The sequence below is a fragment of the Thalia democratica genome, chromosome 5 (assembly GCF_965202585.1).
Source record: "Thalia democratica chromosome 5, ktThaDemo2.hap1.1, whole genome shotgun sequence".
Taxonomy (NCBI): domain Eukaryota; kingdom Metazoa; phylum Chordata; class Thaliacea; order Salpida; family Salpidae; genus Thalia; species Thalia democratica.
The window spans coordinates 64,600,249-64,618,064 of NC_139169.1; the positions used below are offsets into that span (position 1 = coordinate 64,600,249).

The following is a 17,816-nucleotide window of genomic DNA, read 5'->3' on the forward strand; positions in this document are numbered from 1 at the left end:
AAAGTTTCAATGCAAAATTTAGAAAATTCTGCGAGAAAAAATGAAAAAAAAAAAACATTTTTAAGACAAAAAACTGCTCTTATTGTTTTTTGATTTTCTAAAGATTCTTTGAGACAGAATTTTCTAAATATTGCAATGAACATTTCCTGTTATTTAAAGTAGTTTTCTCAAAAACGTAGGAGAAGATACATTTTTACTAAAATAGTTTTTTTTGCAGTTTTAGTTGCGCCTTCTATAAGGAACCTATTGTTGCCTCTGACTTTGAACTGCTATATCTGAAAAATTATTTTGAGTTTTTTAAATCTGTAAAAAGAATCTTTTAGCTTGGTTAAGACTATAAAATAAGAACAATTTGTGGAAAAGTGATTCACTCCCCTATGCCCTTAATATAACTTGATAATCTAACTATAGGACTACCTCACACTCTGGATAACTAAGCTAGTTTGAAATTTTTGACAGACTCAGGCTGACTCAAGCTTTTTTCATTGTTTTTTTCTAAAACTCAAACTAATTTGATATCTTATCTAAATTTCCAGCTATTTTTTTACAACTAATTGTTAAATACAGTTCTATTATTTTGAGAATTTTAGGTATTTAAGCTTGTTTAAGAGTGATTATTTTAAGATTTTTTCGATTAACATTATTAAAAATTTTGTTTTAAACTCAGGCTGACTTAGGCTAGTTTTTGGTCCCTCAGACCGACATTTTGTCTTAAAGGGTGGCAACCCTGTAAGTATGATAATATTTTTTTATTTCTTTTTAGTTGTAAAAAAACCAAAAATCCTAGAATTTGACTATTAAGGCGACAAGAACTATGAAAAACCTGGGTTTGATAATTTTAGAAAAAAACCTAAAATTTTTGTTAAAAAATCACTAAAAAACCTAGAAAAATCTTGAATTTCAAACAATCATTACATGTATAGTAGTGAAATTTAGATTGTACACAAAATCTGTCATAAAAATAAAATAGTAGTTTTACAGTATCTTTTAAATATGTTATACTATTTATGACAGTTTTTACCTTAATTTTTTTTATGCTATAAATAGACCCATAAGTTTGTACTGTTGAAAACCTGGAAGAATTTTTTCAAAAAGAATTGGCAACCCTGTTTTACTTAATAAGAAATTAGTAAGCGTTTTTATGGTTTTGGGAACTCAATAAGATACTTACGTTTTTAATTTGGATTAATATTTATTATTTTTTAGACACTAAATTTACATATGTATTCAATCATGTTTAGACAAATTTATACATCTGTTTCCAAAAAAATTATACAAATATCACCTATCAAATGTCAAATTCAAATAAGATTACTGTCAACTTCTCATACATTTGGCTGTTACAATCATAACACCAAAGGTTTGTTTTGTTGTCTATCATTTATTTAAATACATGCTTATTTTTGCTTTTTTAAAGGATCTTTAAATATTTTGTATATAGTATAAAAACAATCAATGAGAAAATGGTAGTTGTTGAAAACAATAAGAAGATGTCTTTAAAAGGTCTATCATGGAATTACAGCACTGGAGAAATTGCAAGCAAAACTGATGAGTTGATTGCAAAAATTGAACAAGTTAGATCGCAGATCAACTCAGTTAGTGTAGCAGATGCAACTTGTGATAGTGTTTTACTGCCTTTTGCCTTTATGGAAGCTGAAACCAGTGCTTTAAGGTACTTATTATTTTTTTAAAACTTGAATTAAAATCAAATTAATTTGAATAATGTTTACTTACTTTATTTAAGTTAAATTGTAAGGTTATTGTTTAGATGTATTATAAAAAACACTTTACATAAAGATACCAAATTGGGTGCATTGGGTGCCTATCAAGTATTTTATGTGCCATTGTTAATAAAAAACTACTATTTCTTTTTGTAGTGTTTCAGTTAATATTTTATGTCAAAATGTTATTAAAGTTTTGCCCTTAATTTAGTTAAGTAAGGCATGTTACGTGCTTTATGTCATTTTTTTTGATAATAAATAATGTTTAGTAGTGTACAAGTCTTTAAATGGAGTTGATTAAAAAAAGTATTAAGTTATGTATTTTTTGATTATGAAGTTTATTTTTCAAAATTGATTTTGTTTCCAAATACTGTTGTAGATAAGTTTTTACAAAGTTTCAATATAGTTTATAACCATAAACAGGGTTGCACACACTTAAGACACTCAGGATAACTAAGGATATTTTAAAGTTTTTGAAAATCTAAAGATGACTTGGGATAGTTCAGAATACATTGTATTTTTTTTTAAAACTCAGACTGACTCAACATAGCTTTGTTTTTTAAGAAAAACTTATGATAGTTTTAGGTTTTTTAATTATATCCGGACAGATTTTTTTTTCTAGATTTTAATGAGATTTTGTTTCTATATTTAGTTTTGTTTTATTATCAATCTTGTTGAAGAACTTGATTTTAGAAAATTTTAAATAGTTTAACCTTTTTAAAGATTTTAGCATAGGGTGATGTTACTCTAACTAAGGGGTGGGCAATGTACGGCCCGCGGGCCGGATCCGGCCCCCGGAGTCAAAATGACCAGCCCCCAAACCTTTTTTTAATTCAAATAGAATCTGGCCCGCGGACAAAATTTATCCGGCCCGCGAGTTGATGATCCGGCCCGCTAGGCATTTTCAAATTTTATATGAAATCCTACAAACCAATGTAAATATTATAAAATTTGTACAAAACCTTTTTAAATTATTTTCACAAAATAAACTGTAAGACTTTAACCTTAAAACGTTTTAAAAAATAGCTTTTAATTTTTGTAGTAATAAAAACACTCTTTTGTTATAGTACCTTGTTCTGTTTCAAGTCAGTTGAATTAATTCTTTATCAAATTATCCAAAAAAATTGTTGCTGAACTAACTTTGATGATCTTACCTATCATAATGATTTTCATAAAAAATGACATGTAAAAAATTGATGTCTTTCCCAGATGTGTAGTGAGTTGTCCTTATAAATGTTACGAAAAGTAGTTTTAAATAACATTGACACCTACTTTAAGTAAAAATGCTTAACTTTACATTTTAGTAGAATATTCCAAGTTGAGACTACAGTTTGCACCATTTCTGCTATTGACATTTTAATTAAAGAATTTTTGATCAATTAAATGATTAAGTTTAATGATAACCAACTGATGACAATATTTTAAAACAATATCTCATTAACTTTAAGTGTGATTTGTTTAGGAAATTTATTTGTGCATGTTGTAATAACAGTTTACAATCTAACAAAATTTTGAATGAATCTTTATAAGTTTTTTAAATCAAACGATAGTAGTTTAATATTGTAATGTTAGTCAACTTCTGAATAATATTATTAATGTAGCCTCGAGCCAAGGATTACCAAAATTAGATAATTTCGAACAGTTAAAAGTTTTTGATGTTTTTGTTTGAAATCTTAGGCTCGAGTAACTTATAATAAGTAAATTATTGTTTTTATAAAACTAACTAGTATTAATTCGGTCCATAGTTGTAATAAATAGAGAATTATGAGTACAAAATAAAAATTAACTTAAAATTGCACACTTGAGAACCTTGGTAATTGATAAATTAATTCAAGTTTTTAAAACACGAGATCAATTAGCATCCAGCCGGATCCAAGTCTTTTGAAATTACTTTTATCCGGATACGAAACCTTGTCTAAAATTAGTATCTAGCCGGATCCGGACAACATTTTTGATTAAAGATCCGGATCTAAAAAAGGATCCAACTGAATCCGGTAGATCACTTACTCGAAATGCTCCGGCCCACTGAGGAATAATTTTTTTGGATCCTGCCCTTCAATTATTTACGTTGCCCACCCCTACTCTAACTCAAGACAGTTTTTGTTCACTTGAAACAGTTTTGGTAACTATGCATGAGCTTAAAAAATCTTATAACTCAAAAGTTATTTTGATGGATTTAAACTATAAGTTAATCTTTATATAGTAAAAAATATTTTTTAGTTAATTCTATTTGAATCTCTATTTAAGTTAATATTAAGGGTTGTCACTCACTCAGATTTTTATTTGTATTTTTTAACACATAAAAGTATAGCATTTTTTGATGCAGGCTAGAATTATGGCTCATTAATGAAGTTATTTATCAAGTTTCATGTGTATTTTAATATTTTAAGTTTTACAATTTAGCAACTTTATTGAGTTGAAGTTCAGTTATAAATAATTGTTATTACTAATATACCACCACTAAATTAATTACAGTATAAATGTTTTATGATCTATACCTTTAACTCTAGATGGCTCAATCTAGTTTTTCTGCTTCAAAAAACTTTTTACGTGTTAAATACTTTTAAATTCAAAAAACATTTTTAGTATATTGATTTCAAACAAAGTTTACGCTAAGCTGACTGTATAAAACATTTTAAATATTATAGTTAGGCCATAAAATTTTTTTTACCTCAAATTGGTATTAGCCTATACATGAAAGCTCATCTAACAGGGTTGCCACAAAACCTGGAATCCTGGAAAAACCTGGATTATGACTATTTAGGCTAAAGAAACTGGAATTTGAGAAATTTTGAAAAAAAAACTTGAAAACCCTGAAATTTTGAACTAAGTTTATTAAACCTGGAATTTTAAACAGTTTTAACATGTTTAGTTGTAAAATATTGATTTGACATAAAAAATATACCATATAGACAAAAATTTTTTGTTAACATGAAGATTTTATTTAATAAATAAACACATTTAAAATAGGTTTACAGTATGTTTTCAATGTTGTTATACTACTTAACACTTAAACCTTGAACTTAACTTAAAACTAAAAATAGACTCAAAAATGTGTACTTTCAAAAACCTGCAAGAAATTCAGAAAAACTAGAAAATTTCTTAAAAATCAGTGGCAACCCTGATATAAGGACCCAATTTTTTGTTTATTAACATTCATATAAAATTTTTTGTTAAGGCCATGGGGGTGGTTATTTAACATTTTTAGAACTTGATCTTATCTTGTAGAGTTTTAATTAGAATACTTGTTACTTTTTACAGCTATTTAATATTTAAGTTAACCAAATTTCGTGATATAGCTGGTCATATTATGAAATAACAATAAGTTTTTTAAAAGGAGAGAAAACTAGAGCAGTAGATCAATAAAAATAAACTCGTTATTTATTTATTTATTTTTGGGAAAAAAAAATTAAATTTAAAAATCCATTAGCATATTTTTCTAGAAATGGAAGAAACACTTTCTAAAAATTTGAGGGATTTATCTCAAATAAGTTTGAATAAATAGTATTTTATGATTTTTATTTATTCACTTTTTAAATTTTCACTTATAATGAATCTATTGTACTCTCTAACTAGGGGTAGGGAGTACAGCACATTTTTTTGGTCATATTGTAATATTCATTCAAGTCCATACGATCCTACTTGTGATATTTACTGAAAACTATTCACATTATATTTATTTGTAGAAATTGCTTGGATTTTTACCAGCACGTTCACCCAGACAAGGACAAGCGAGATGCCAGCACGGAGTCTGACAAAAAATTATCCGCCTACGAGGTCAAAATGAGCATGGATAAAGATACTTTTGACAGGTACGTTGCACATTTTTGTTTTTGGTTTTTTTTAATAGTATACTTCTTTAACAAGTTTTCTGTTTCAGTCTGAATTATTGAATAAGTTTGATTTTTTATGTAAATAAATAAAGAGAATATTATAATTTTTAAAATTATATTGTTATGCAATACCGTATAATAAATTGCTACTGTTTAAATATACTATTTGCTGTTCTCTGTTAATGTATGAACTATTTCAAACTGTAATGGGAAATAAAGTTTGTATTTATTATACTAAATACAGTCATTGCTTAAATAAATACAGACGTAAAGTAAACAAGTTTTTATTTTAATGTTCAAAAATAGTTACTAATATGTAAAAAAAATAGTTTGTTGTTCTTCTTATTCTAACCTGAAATCTAAAGTTGTAGGAAATGTTCTTGCATAAATAAGTAAAATTTAATTGCACATTTCTAAGAAATAATTATTGTTAACGTTTTATTATTTTAGTTCTATTGTAACAGAATGTCAAATTGCATTTGATAGCTGTTTAAGTTTAATGGACAGTTTTCAGTTAAAGTTCTTTTTCACTCAAGTGTTTAAGAGTAAGCTCACATGGTCACGTGTTTTACTGATGCAATTTTGCATTAGCCATGTATAAATACTCACCAGTTGTAGGAAAATCATTCTAGACCTCCTTGCTGCTGCTAACATGTAGTTCAAATATACAATTGTATTACTTGTTGTTTATTGTTTAAATATTTTAACAATATGTATTTCTTATAACCAGTCTTCTGATTTAATGCCATAGGGGAGTCCAACAATTTTTTTTTAACTAACTTTAACTTTTAAATGAAAGCTTTAAGTACAAACTACAAGTAACTTTTTATAGAATTTCAAAATATCATTTAACTTTTGAAATTTTTTTAAAAAAAAAGTATCTGATACCAACGTATGGACCGCAAATTTTTTCGGGTCAATTTTCTTGGAAATTTTAAAAATCACTAAAAATATATCTCCTCCTTCATTTTTCAAGCAATCTTCTTCGAATTTTTAGGAAATGTTCCTTATATTTTAGGAAAAAAAAATTACTTATAAATTTTAATTATTGAAAAAAATGAAATTTTATGACAAAAAAAAAAGTCTTTTTTTTTTCAAAAAAAAAGTTATACTTTTAATTTTTTAAAGTCCAAAGTAACGTTTTTTGTTATTGTATAAAGATTAGACAATGAAAGTTTGAAGAAGATTGCTTGAAAATGTAGGAGGAGATAGATTTTGAATAACAATCTTTTTTCGCTGTTTTAGTTTACCCTTCCCTTAGGGATTCTATTATGTGGCCCGACTTTGACTTGTCATATATCAAAAAATAATTAGAATATTTTAAAACGATAAAAAGCATCTTGAAGCTTAGAAAAAACTCTATAAAATAAGATCAACTTGTAACAAACATGGCTTACCCCCTCCTATGGCCTTAAGTTCTAAGTAGTTAAATGTAATATTATTTTATACTTTTCTTAAAGTATATTCTCTTAAATTTAACTGTGTTTAAAGGTTAAAACTCCATTAATTTAATACATTTTAAGTAAAGGTTTTGTATTATTTTTGTTATTTGCATGGTTTTTTAATATGTTCATTTATGTCATTCCTAATTTTATACAGAGCATCCCTAAGTATTATTTAGTATCAGTGTTAGTTAGGTTAATATTATTAATATCTACTTATTTATTATGGGTTAAAGTGTAAGTTTAAAGTACGCTATAACCATACCTACAATTGTATGTGGGTCAATAAATTGTATACTTTGTCAACCAATCAAAATATTTCAAACTTGCTTTTATTTATAAAAAATAATAAAGACTTCAATGAATATTTAAATATGTAGTCCTTCATTTATGTAATAGTTTAATAATTTTCTATAATAATTCTGTTTTTGGTCTATTGCATGTTTACTTTTGTTATCAGGTTTAATAATTTATATATTATATATTACTTCTAGTATTATATTTATTAACGTATTTGGCATGTCATTTGATAAAAAACTTTTATTCGTTTAACTAAAGAAAAAAATAACCCAAAATTTTCACGAGTTTATCGCAGTAGCTATAAAATGTGTCTATAAAAGTAATCAGCTGTTAAAAAACCTGTAAAATTTATTCTTAAAGTAATGTTTACATTTTTAGCGTGCTATATAAAGTTTGTTTATTATTTATATGTTATTAGTGATAGTTTAAGTTTTTAAAAGTCATAATCTTAACAATAATTATGTTAAACAACACTATTATTAAAAATTTCAATTTTTTCATATGATATCTCGTAAACATTTATCTTCCAGAATGAACGCAGTTTACGGAGCAAAAGATACGAAGCAAATAATTGAAAAAGACGTGGAGTTAGGCAGGTTGCTGGAACGTATTGTGAAAAACGGTAAAAGAAATGGCTTGCACTTAGATGAAAACCTGAGAAAACAAATTGAGGTTTGGTTTTCTTTTTTTTTTGTTCACGCAATTTCAATTTGTAAGTACATGGTTGCCAAAGCTTGTAAACTTGGAAAATCCTGGAGTTTGAGAAATTAAAAAAAAAACTTGGAATTTTAAACAGAAATCACTAAAACACCTGGGAGAACCAGAAATGTTTAACAACTTTTACAAGTAAAGTAATGACATTTCGATTTGACACAAAAGTCTATCATAAGTATAATTTTCATTGCTATCATAAAAAATAAAAATAATGAACATGTATAAAGTAGTTTTACAGTATCTTTTCAATGTTTATATACTATTTGAGACATTTTTTTAAATTAAACATAATTTTATACTAAAAATATTAATTAACCTAAAATTAAAAATTTGACTATTAAGTGTATATTTTTCTTCGTATTTTACTAATTTTCATCAAGTTTTTGTGATAAGTTTATAAGTAACATTTAAATCTTTCTGAAAAAGATTTTTTAAACAAATTAACTTACTTTTTTTTGCTTTGTTCAAATGTTTGTACTTTTCACTATAAAAATTAAAACTACTGATGATTATTTTTCAAATCTTTAAATAATGTATCCTAAAAACTTAAGGTCTCTAGCTCAAAAATAAAATATATAAACCCCTTATAAACAATAAATGGTTTATATTTCATACATTTCTTTTATATTTTTTTTAGAAAAAAGACTTTGTCTCAAATCAAAATAATTTATTTATCCTTTAAAATTTAACATATAGTTAATACTCTGAGCTTTCATATAAAAACAATCCTATTTAAAAAAACACAAAACGTTTACCTTCTTTCGCCTGAACTATAAAGTATATAAAAATCGATAATCTGAAGGTCAAAATTAGACAATCTTGTAATAAAATAACTTAATTTAAAATAAATAAATAATTTTGACCATGTACATAACAATACAGGAAATAAAGAGTGAAGAAAGCCAGCTTGGAATAACATATCAGAAAAATTTAACTGATGAAAACACAAAACTCAACTTCAGTAAAGATCAATTGAAGGGTTTAGATGACGGTTAGTTGACTGAAGTAAAAAACAGGGTTGCCAAAAACCCGGAATCCTGGAAAAACCTAAAATTTGACAATTTAGGTTAAAAATCCTGAAAACTTTGAAAAAACTTTGAATTTTAAACAAAAATTACTTTTTAAAACGTAGAATTTTACAAAAACGTGTACATTTAAAAACCTGAATAAAATTTAGCAAAGTTTAGAAGAAGTTTCTCAAAAACATTTGACAAACCTGAAAAAATACTTTATATATAGTTAAATGTCATAAATTAAGTACTTATTTAGCGGCGGTTTAAGACTAGAGTCTCAATTGTATGTAGCAAAAAGTAATTTTGTTTTTAAAAAAACAATTTTCTAACTTAAAACTTATAAACCTTTTATCATAGTTACTACAGATGCTACCCCAAGTTAAGGTAATTGGACCGCTTCAGCTATTTTTTTAAATCAAAACAGTTTTCACACCAGAATATCAATATATATATATTTTATAACCCTGTTAGTAATAGTCTTGTATCAGGTTCCACCAACTCGTTTGATAAGAACGAGTACAATGTTGTCATTTAGCATGTTGTAAGTCTAGTAAGCAAAAGTAATTTTTGCTTTTAGTAAAATGTATAGAATCCTCAAGACTATGTTTATTATGGCCAGTTCTACATTTGGCTCATTGAAAACTTCTTATGACAAACTTTTTGTGTACAAAGCTGCTCGTGCCACCCTAGCCAAGATACCTATCAGTTTTTCACCAAACGTCAACATGTTTTGATGCCCTGTTAATAATTATCTTGCAACAGACTTCATCAACTCGCTTGAAAAGAACGAAGACGGAACGTACCAAGTCACGCTACAGTACCCTCACGTGTTTCCGCTGATGAAGAAATGCTGCGTGACTTCGACTAGGAAAACCATGGACAAGGCTTTCAACTCCAGGTGCAAGGTTTGACATCGTTTAGATTGTTTAGCTTTACAACAGATTTAAACAATTTAAAATAATTATGAAAAGTAACAGATAGTGAAAATCATAAAATAATTTCCATGAGATAACCTAAAATATGAAGTTTTTGCGAAATTTAAATTCTAAAAACTTAAAAGTACTAAACAATTTTTTTTTAGATGATTGATAAAAAACTGTAAGATACAGTATATTTTTATTGTAATAGTTTTATTTTGGCTTCTTAGACTGCACTTTCTACACTGAATCTATTAGAAGATTCGACTTTATCTTCGCTTATATCTGAAAAAGTTCTTTAAACAAATCTTACACATAAATGATATCTAACATAAAACTCTACAAATATGACCAACTTTTAGGAAGAACACCCCTGTAGCTTGTTTACTGTAGCTTTATATTTAACAATTACAATTTTTTTTCAATGTTTCTAATGATTGTTATCGATTTAATTTGATGACTCCTCATTGCTTCTTGTTTAGGAAGCGAATTCGAAGATCTTGCAGCAACTCGTAGACCTGCGCAGGAAGAAAGCCACGCTGTTAGGTTACGAATCGCACGCTGCCTACATCCATGAAATGAGGATGGCCGAGAAACCTTCCAACGTTCAGGAATTTTTATCATCACTTGCACGTGAGTATATTGTATTTATAAGTTTTGTTGCGTCATTTTAAACGGAATAGATTTTAAGTGGTTAAGTTTACTAAGCTTAGTGGTTAAAAAGGAAAATAGTTTACAAATTACTACCTTATTTAAATTTTTTTTGTTGCGTATTTTAAAATGTCTTGGTGGGGTAATATTTTTATATTTAGCGATAAATTAATTGTTTACTTACATTTTTCTATGGCAAAGAGAACAATGTTTTTCACACTTATTGAATGTAGTACTTATCATCAATCAAAAGTTAATAACGTGTTAAGTAAACAATTATTATATGAATAAGAATGAGAATAAAACGTAGCCACAAGTTTTAGTTTAAAATTTTATATTTATATTTTATTTTTTACCATGAGTAAGTTTTAAAAAGTACTGTTACTATTTTTTTTTGCATAAATAACTTATCCTTTTGGTTGCTTTACTGAATCGATACTAGTTTATTGGTAATCACATTTACAGTTCCTTGTAAGTTGTTGGTTGCAAGGAAAAATTAGTTGTTGCTTAAGAAAATTGTTTGTAAAATGTGTATGGTGGCAAAAAAAACAACTATATACAGCTCGTATTTCTAATACTATTGCTAATAGTTTTCTCTACCACAATTTTTAAAATATAAACTATTGTTTCTCATGTAGCTATATTGTTGCATTTAAATGAAGTTTTTACTAGTTGTGTTAAGTAAATACATTGCATGTAAGGCTCTGCTTGTGACTATATAAACATAAAAAAAAAGAAATGTTGCTGAAAAAAGTAATGTACTTAATTTTCTTAAGTTAAAAAATTGTACAGTTTAGTATGGAAAAATGAAAATAGTAACGTAATGTTAATAAAATTTTTCAACACGTTATAAATTTTTTGATAAGAAAAACATTAAAATAAAAACAGAAAAATTAAAGCCTCTCGGTAAAAAAGACCTCGATTTGATGTTGAAATACAAAAAAGAAGATTGTGAAAATAACGGAGAACCTTTTGATGGTAAAATTAATATGTGGGATTACAGGTTAAATTAATTATTATATTTAATAAGTATTGATAATTACTATATACATGGTTGCCAAAAAATCTGTAATTTGATAATTTAAGCTAGGAAAACCTTGATTTTAAGAAATTTTGAATAAAACCTGGAATTTTGAACAAAAATCACTAAAAAGCCTTCAATTTAAAACAATTTTTACATGTAAGGTATCAATTTGAATTGAAACAAAAAATCTGTCATTTAGTTAATTTTTTTTGTTGTCATTAATTTTTTCTTCAAAAGAATATTTAAAGTAGCTTTACAGAATATTTTCAATATTGGTATACTATTTAAGTCAGTTTTTTACCTTAAACATTATTTAACACTTAAAATAAACCCAAAAACTTGTACTTTCGAAAACCTGGAAGAAATTTCTCAATATAACTTTATTGAAAAAATAAATGATTTCTTGTATTTGAGTATATATAGGTTATTATATGTGTTAGCTTTCTTAGAAGTTTTTAAATTTTTAATATCTTTGAAATAAATCTATTTTTATTGTTTTTTTTAGTAGAGCTTAGACAGTTTTGGTGTTCATCTGATTTTTGATAATTTACTTATTTATTAGTAGTTATCTCTGTATAAAATATTTTAATATTGTAAAAATTTTAAAACTTTTAGGCAAATATTTTAACATATTATTTATGATTTTAATAGTTTATAAAAAAATTATATTTAAATAAAGTTAAGTTTATTTAGATTAGCTTGAGTTAAATAAGTAATGCTAAAGTTATTAATGATATCTAGAACATTTTTAGATGAGTTTAAAAATATACATATGACTTTTTTATTTCAAAAATTTTCACATTTTTATAGTACTAATAACTAGAATCGTTATTTTACTTGAATATTTTAACTGTTTATAGTTTTCAAAATGTATTAGCTTACACAAGCACTGACAACTCACAAAATAATATGAAACATTGTTTGATTTAAGGTATTACTGCACAAAAATAGAGGAAGAATTATATTCTGTTGATCAAAACGAACTCCAACAATACTTTCCAATGGAAACTGTTACCGAGGGCTTGCTAAAAATATACGAAAATTTATTGGGACTTAAGTGAGTTTAATTGTTTGATCATTAAATTGACATGTATGGTAACAGTTGACTTAACTTAAAATAAGTTTTAAATCCAGTTTCAAAGCAGTTTTGTCTTTCAATAAACTTTAATTAAATAATTTTGAAAGATTATTGAGTTAAAAAAAAAATTTCATGAATAATTTTCAACCAATAAATGTTTTTTAATCTGTTTACTAACCTCATTGCCTTCTACATTAAAGTTGGCAGGGATTTGGTGGTGGTCGCAGGCCAAATTTTTTAAATAAGATGTTTGTGGGCCACTGGTGCAGTTGTTTTCACATTTTATAAGCGCCAAATAAATGTTCAAGTTTAAAATGTTTCCTGTATTGTACTTTAGACATTTTTCGCTCTTCATTTCAACCCTAGAATATCTAGCGTAAATTTGAAAATTTTCATTTGCAGACCGAGTTTGCTTGTTCGCGGGCTGCAGTTGTCGACCCCTGTTAAAAACCTCACTTGAAAACAAATCAGATTTGCCTGGCCTCTCTTTTTTTAGACACTTATACCCAAGGGTCTAAAAATTCCAGGTTAAGAAATAAAGTGCTTCTGATAAATAGCTGTAGCTACTAAACAAATAGTAAGGGTTTTCAAGGCTTAAGTTTGGAATCAAAACTTACAGCTTGAAATTATAATATAAGGGTTAGAGTTTAAAAATTGTTTATTTACTGTAAGGGACGATGCTTTATAAATGGGGTTGGGAATAAACCCGGCACCTACCAACCCAAAACTGTGTGTGTGTATTATTTACGCATCCATATAAACGTTCAGATACAACAAGGTGGACGACGCCGAAGTGTGGCACCCGGAGGTGACGTTGTACGAGGTGGTGGATCGGAAATCCAGTGACGTGATTGGTCACTTCTACTTGGACTTGTACCCGCGCGACGGCAAATACGGTCACGCTGCCTGCTTCGGTTTGACACCGGGCTGCCTCAATCACGATGGAACGAGACAAAATTGTTTGTTTAACTTTTATTATCAATAGTTTTTATTTAACAAATATAACAGTGGACACTTTTCGGTTTTAAAGAATAACAAATAATTATTAATTGTAAATGCCATGCAGCTTTTTGTGTATCTATTAAAAAGGGAACGGGTCCTAATTGCACGAGAGAATTAAATTGCACTAAGTTGCACGAAGACAATTTTGCACCAAGGGACATTTTTGCACAAGAGTAAAAAAAAACTAAAAGATACATTAATAAAAAAATGATAAAAAAAGTTACCTATAGAGCGTAAGGGTTAGTGGTAACAGTGATAGTAAAAATAAAAATAACTAATAAAAATTATTAAAAAATATATTAAATAAAAAAGAAACTACCAACCGAGGTTAAAGGTTAGGGGTTACAGTGATAGTAAAAAAATATTTAAAAAAAGTTTAATAAAAATATTAAAAAATATTCAACGCGTGCAATAATGTTTCCGTGTAAAATTGTCTGTGCAATTTTATCCCCTCGTGCCAGTTTGACAGCTAACCCTCTTAAAATATAGTTAATCCATGTTAAATTATTCAAATTATATTATGAGACAAGCAAAAAATATAAATAACTAGTTTTGATTGGGTGATTTTTACTGTTAAAATTTCACATTACTACATTCCAAAAAATTATATTTACCAACAGCCGTAGCTGCGATGGTAGCCAATTTCACCAAACCGACTTCAGACAAACCTTCATTGTTGCTCCACGACGAAGTTGAAACTTACTTCCACGAATTCGGACACGTCATGCATCAGATATGCGCTCAGGTTTGTTGAAAGTACACAAATGTTTTCTTTAAACAGGACACCAATGGAATAACCTAAAATTTTGTTTAGTAAAAAACTGTCAAAAGTATGTTATTTGTACATAAGTTTAACTGTCAATTTTCTCATAATTTAATTCGTACGTTAATATAAGTTTTAAATTTTGCTATCAAGTTTTTATAAACATAATAGATAAGTAAACATTTTAAGAAATATAATTTTCATAAGCTATCTTATAAAACATTTTTTTTTGCAACCAAAAAAATAAACTTTAACATATTTATTTGAAATATTCTGGTTTTTAACAGACGAGATACGCTCGTTTCAGCGGTACAAACGTTGAGAGAGATTTCGTCGAAGCTCCGAGCCAGATGCTTGAAAACTGGTGCTGGGAAAAAGAACCGCTTCTCGCCCTATCGAAACATTACAAAGTACGTTGTTAAAATTTACATTTGAAATGTTTTACATTTGCAAAAAATCACGTAAAATTTTGTCAAAATGTTTCTTTTTTTTATGGCCCGCTTCTTCTTAATATAACTTCTTCTTTTTCCTGAAGTTTTTTTGAAAAGTTGTTAAAGCTCAAACGAGCGAAGTTCTAATTAGTTTTGTATTAAGTCTCATAAGGTTTTAACTAAAAGTTTTCACAATTTATTTTGTAGTTTCAAATTAATCTCACAAATCAGACAAACGAGAAGCTACCAGACAACATGATGGACAAACTGATAGCCAGCAGAAACGCAAACTGCGGCGTTTTCAACTTGAGGCAGATTTGTCTGGCCACATTGGATCTCACTTTGCATACCATGAACACCACTCCTGATGTTGCTAAAGTTTGTTTCTTTGATTGTATTTTATTAATATATTTTAAAGAGATAATTAAACGTAGACTTTTTTAATGTTGAAATTGGTTCGGTATATAACAATCTCATTTTTAAGATGAAAATTACTTTTAATTTGAACTATAAGAGTACTACAGTTTTAAGTAATGTTAAAATAAGTCTACTTGACATTAAAAATGCAACATTTAATATTTAAATCAGTGTTTCCCAAACTTTTTTTTCTTAAGGCCCATTTTAGAGAAACAAAAATGCTATGGCCCTCTGCGACACGATTTCTCAAACAAAAAACAACCATTAGAAACGCTTAAGATTTTTTTTTTGCTCTTTATCATTAACTCCCGAATATCTAGTGCATAGTTTCCCAAAGTGGGCCAAGTGGCTTCCTTGGGGGCTATGAGGTCATAATTGAAAATTTACACTAGATATTCTGGAGTTAATGAGGAAAAGCAAAAAAAAATAGGCCTTAAGCACTTTTAGTGGTAGTTTGGAAACTTATACTATATATTGGAAAGTTTATAGGAAATTTAAGGGACCATAAGCTGTAAAAGGAAGAGCCACAATGTAATAACTTTAAATATTCTGGATTTGATGATGAAAAAAAAAGGTGCTAGGCGTTTTTAATGGTAGTTTTTTGAGAAGTCTTTTTGGAGAGGGCCATAGCTTTTTTGTTTTCTTTAAAAGGGGTCTTTTTAAAATAAGTTTAGGAAACCTCATCTAGTATAAGTTTAAAATTATGACCTTATGGCCCCCTTTCGGCCCCTTTGCTGTTTATTAACTTCTAAATTCCTACTTTTGGAAACCCAGATTTATATAAGCAAAGCTTTGCATCAAACTTTACGGCATCGAAATCTTGCAGAAATTTATAACTTTTTATCTTGATGTTTCTCATAACTAGTTTGATTGTCAATAAAGCGTTTCAAAATAAACAACTATCTAGCTTTATATACGTGCAGGTGTACGCGGACTGCTGCTCCTCCATCATAGGAATCGACGCGACGGAAGACACGTGCATGCCCGCTTCGTTCGGCCACCTGGCGGGCGGTTACGACGCGCAGTACTACGGTTACATGTGGAGCGAAGTGTTCTGCTTCGACATGTTCATGTCGAGGTTTGATGCACTTGATTAATTTTGTTTGTAAATACTGTTTTTCAACCATAGGCTGATTACGTCAAAAAGAATTAAAACATAAATTTCAACAAATAGTACTTTTGTTAATTGAAATAAAATCTGAGTTACTAGACATATACGTTTATTTGTAATAACATTTAAAAAAAGATTTAGCACCTTTTATAAAGCATGTTGAAATGTATTTTTACAAAAATAAATTGAATGACCTTTTTTTTTCATTTTATAATACCGAAGCATGAGCTTAAAACTGATTTAAAAGCTCGCTCAATAACTTATAATTTTCTTTTGTTAACAAAATTACAAACATTTGTAGGTTCAAGAAAGAAGGAGTGATGAACAGCGATGTGGGCATGGACTACAGGAACTTCATATTGAAGCCTGGCGGTTCAGTTGACGCCACACAGATGCTCCACAATTTCCTCGGCAGAAAACCCAACCACGACGCCTTCCTCAAGGCGAAAGGCCTCACGCAATAAACAATGCATTTGTGTATTTAGTTTTGTGAGGTGTTTTCCCTGCTAAATATAAGTTTATATACCTCACATTCCTTGCTTGCGCTTCGAGTTTCTATAATTTGTTAGATAAATATTTGGTATTATTGTTCTCATTAAAATCTCTCTGTGGTTTTAAGTTGTGCTTGAAATTTATATGCACTTTTATGTTATTGTGGTAATGGTAAATATTTATTTTTTGAAAATTTTGATAAGTAAATTGTACTAAGATTTGTTGTCAACTCAGAAATATATGTTTAAGTTTACTATGCTCATATAATTCTAAATTATGCCATAACTGACCTAATCAAATTCTTGCAATTGCTTTTTGAGTATAAAACTGAAACATCATAACAGTGCTATAAATTATGATTTGAAAAAACTGATTATTTTATCTCTGGCCATAGCTTGCTGAGATCTGGATCTAACCAAACTTTTGTTCGAAAATCAAGTTTGAGACATGCTTTGAGCGAATTTCTATCTACAGAGTTGTCAAATGATCTAGAATTTGACAATTTAAACCGAAATAACTTGGAAAGATCTGCAATTTGGGAAATTCAAACATAAATTTAAAAATTCTATAATTTTGAACAATATTTCACATACTATAATTTTTTGTATCAATTTGTTTAATCATAAAACACTTTAAAAGTAGATTTACAGTATCTTTTTAACACAGAATTTTACCTTAAATTTAACTTTATCATAATGATAGACAAAATGATGTGCACTTTCAAAAGCCTGGAAGAAATTATAAGGTGAGTTGCATACTGCATTAAAGTTTCTACCTCAACATTCCTTCTTTGTCGATTTGCACTTCAAGTCGATTTTCTAATAATTTATTAATTAAATCTTTGATTGTAGTGTGTTGATAAAAATCTTCCGGTGTCATTTTAGCATACCAACATAAAAAAAATCTT

At 27.8% G+C, this 17,816-nt stretch overlaps 1 protein-coding gene across 2 annotated transcripts; it reads left to right on the forward strand.

The window, feature by feature from the left end:
- The first annotated feature begins 1,214 nt into the window (after nucleotides 1-1,214).
- Nucleotides 1,215-17,209, forward strand: LOC145836016 (thimet oligopeptidase-like). Of its 2 annotated transcripts, XM_082943801.1 has the most exons (15): nucleotides 1,215-1,360; nucleotides 1,504-1,672; nucleotides 5,408-5,533; nucleotides 7,827-7,968; nucleotides 8,893-9,001; nucleotides 9,786-9,928; nucleotides 10,423-10,573; nucleotides 11,480-11,594; nucleotides 12,547-12,672; nucleotides 13,462-13,652; nucleotides 14,316-14,440; nucleotides 14,746-14,868; nucleotides 15,121-15,267; nucleotides 16,230-16,384; nucleotides 16,719-17,209. In XM_082943801.1, exons 1-15 carry the CDS (start codon nucleotides 1,222-1,224, stop codon nucleotides 16,879-16,881), a joined length of 2,124 nt encoding a protein of 707 aa, XP_082799927.1. In that variant the 5' UTR covers nucleotides 1,215-1,221; the 3' UTR covers nucleotides 16,882-17,209. The 2 variants fall into 2 exon arrangements, with proteins under 2 accessions (XP_082799927.1, XP_082799928.1); XM_082943802.1 differs by lacking the exon at nucleotides 1,215-1,360 and having other exon boundaries at nucleotides 1,422-1,672.
- Nucleotides 17,210-17,816: the final 607 nt, after the last annotated feature.

What these genes read in the sequence shown, in the direction of transcription:
- LOC145836016 (XM_082943801.1), top strand. Translation starts at nt 1,222, where the DNA reads ATGTATTCAATCATGTTTAGACAAATTTATACATCTGTTTCCAAAAAA. An exon ending in GCTGAAACCAGTGCTTTAAG is followed by an intron (nt 1,673 to 5,407) that starts GTACTTATTATT and finishes ATTTATTTGTAG; the next exon opens with AAATTGCTTGGATTTTTACC. An exon ending in CCACTCCTGATGTTGCTAAA is followed by an intron (nt 15,268 to 16,229) that starts GTTTGTTTCTTT and finishes ATATACGTGCAG; the next exon opens with GTGTACGCGGACTGCTGCTC.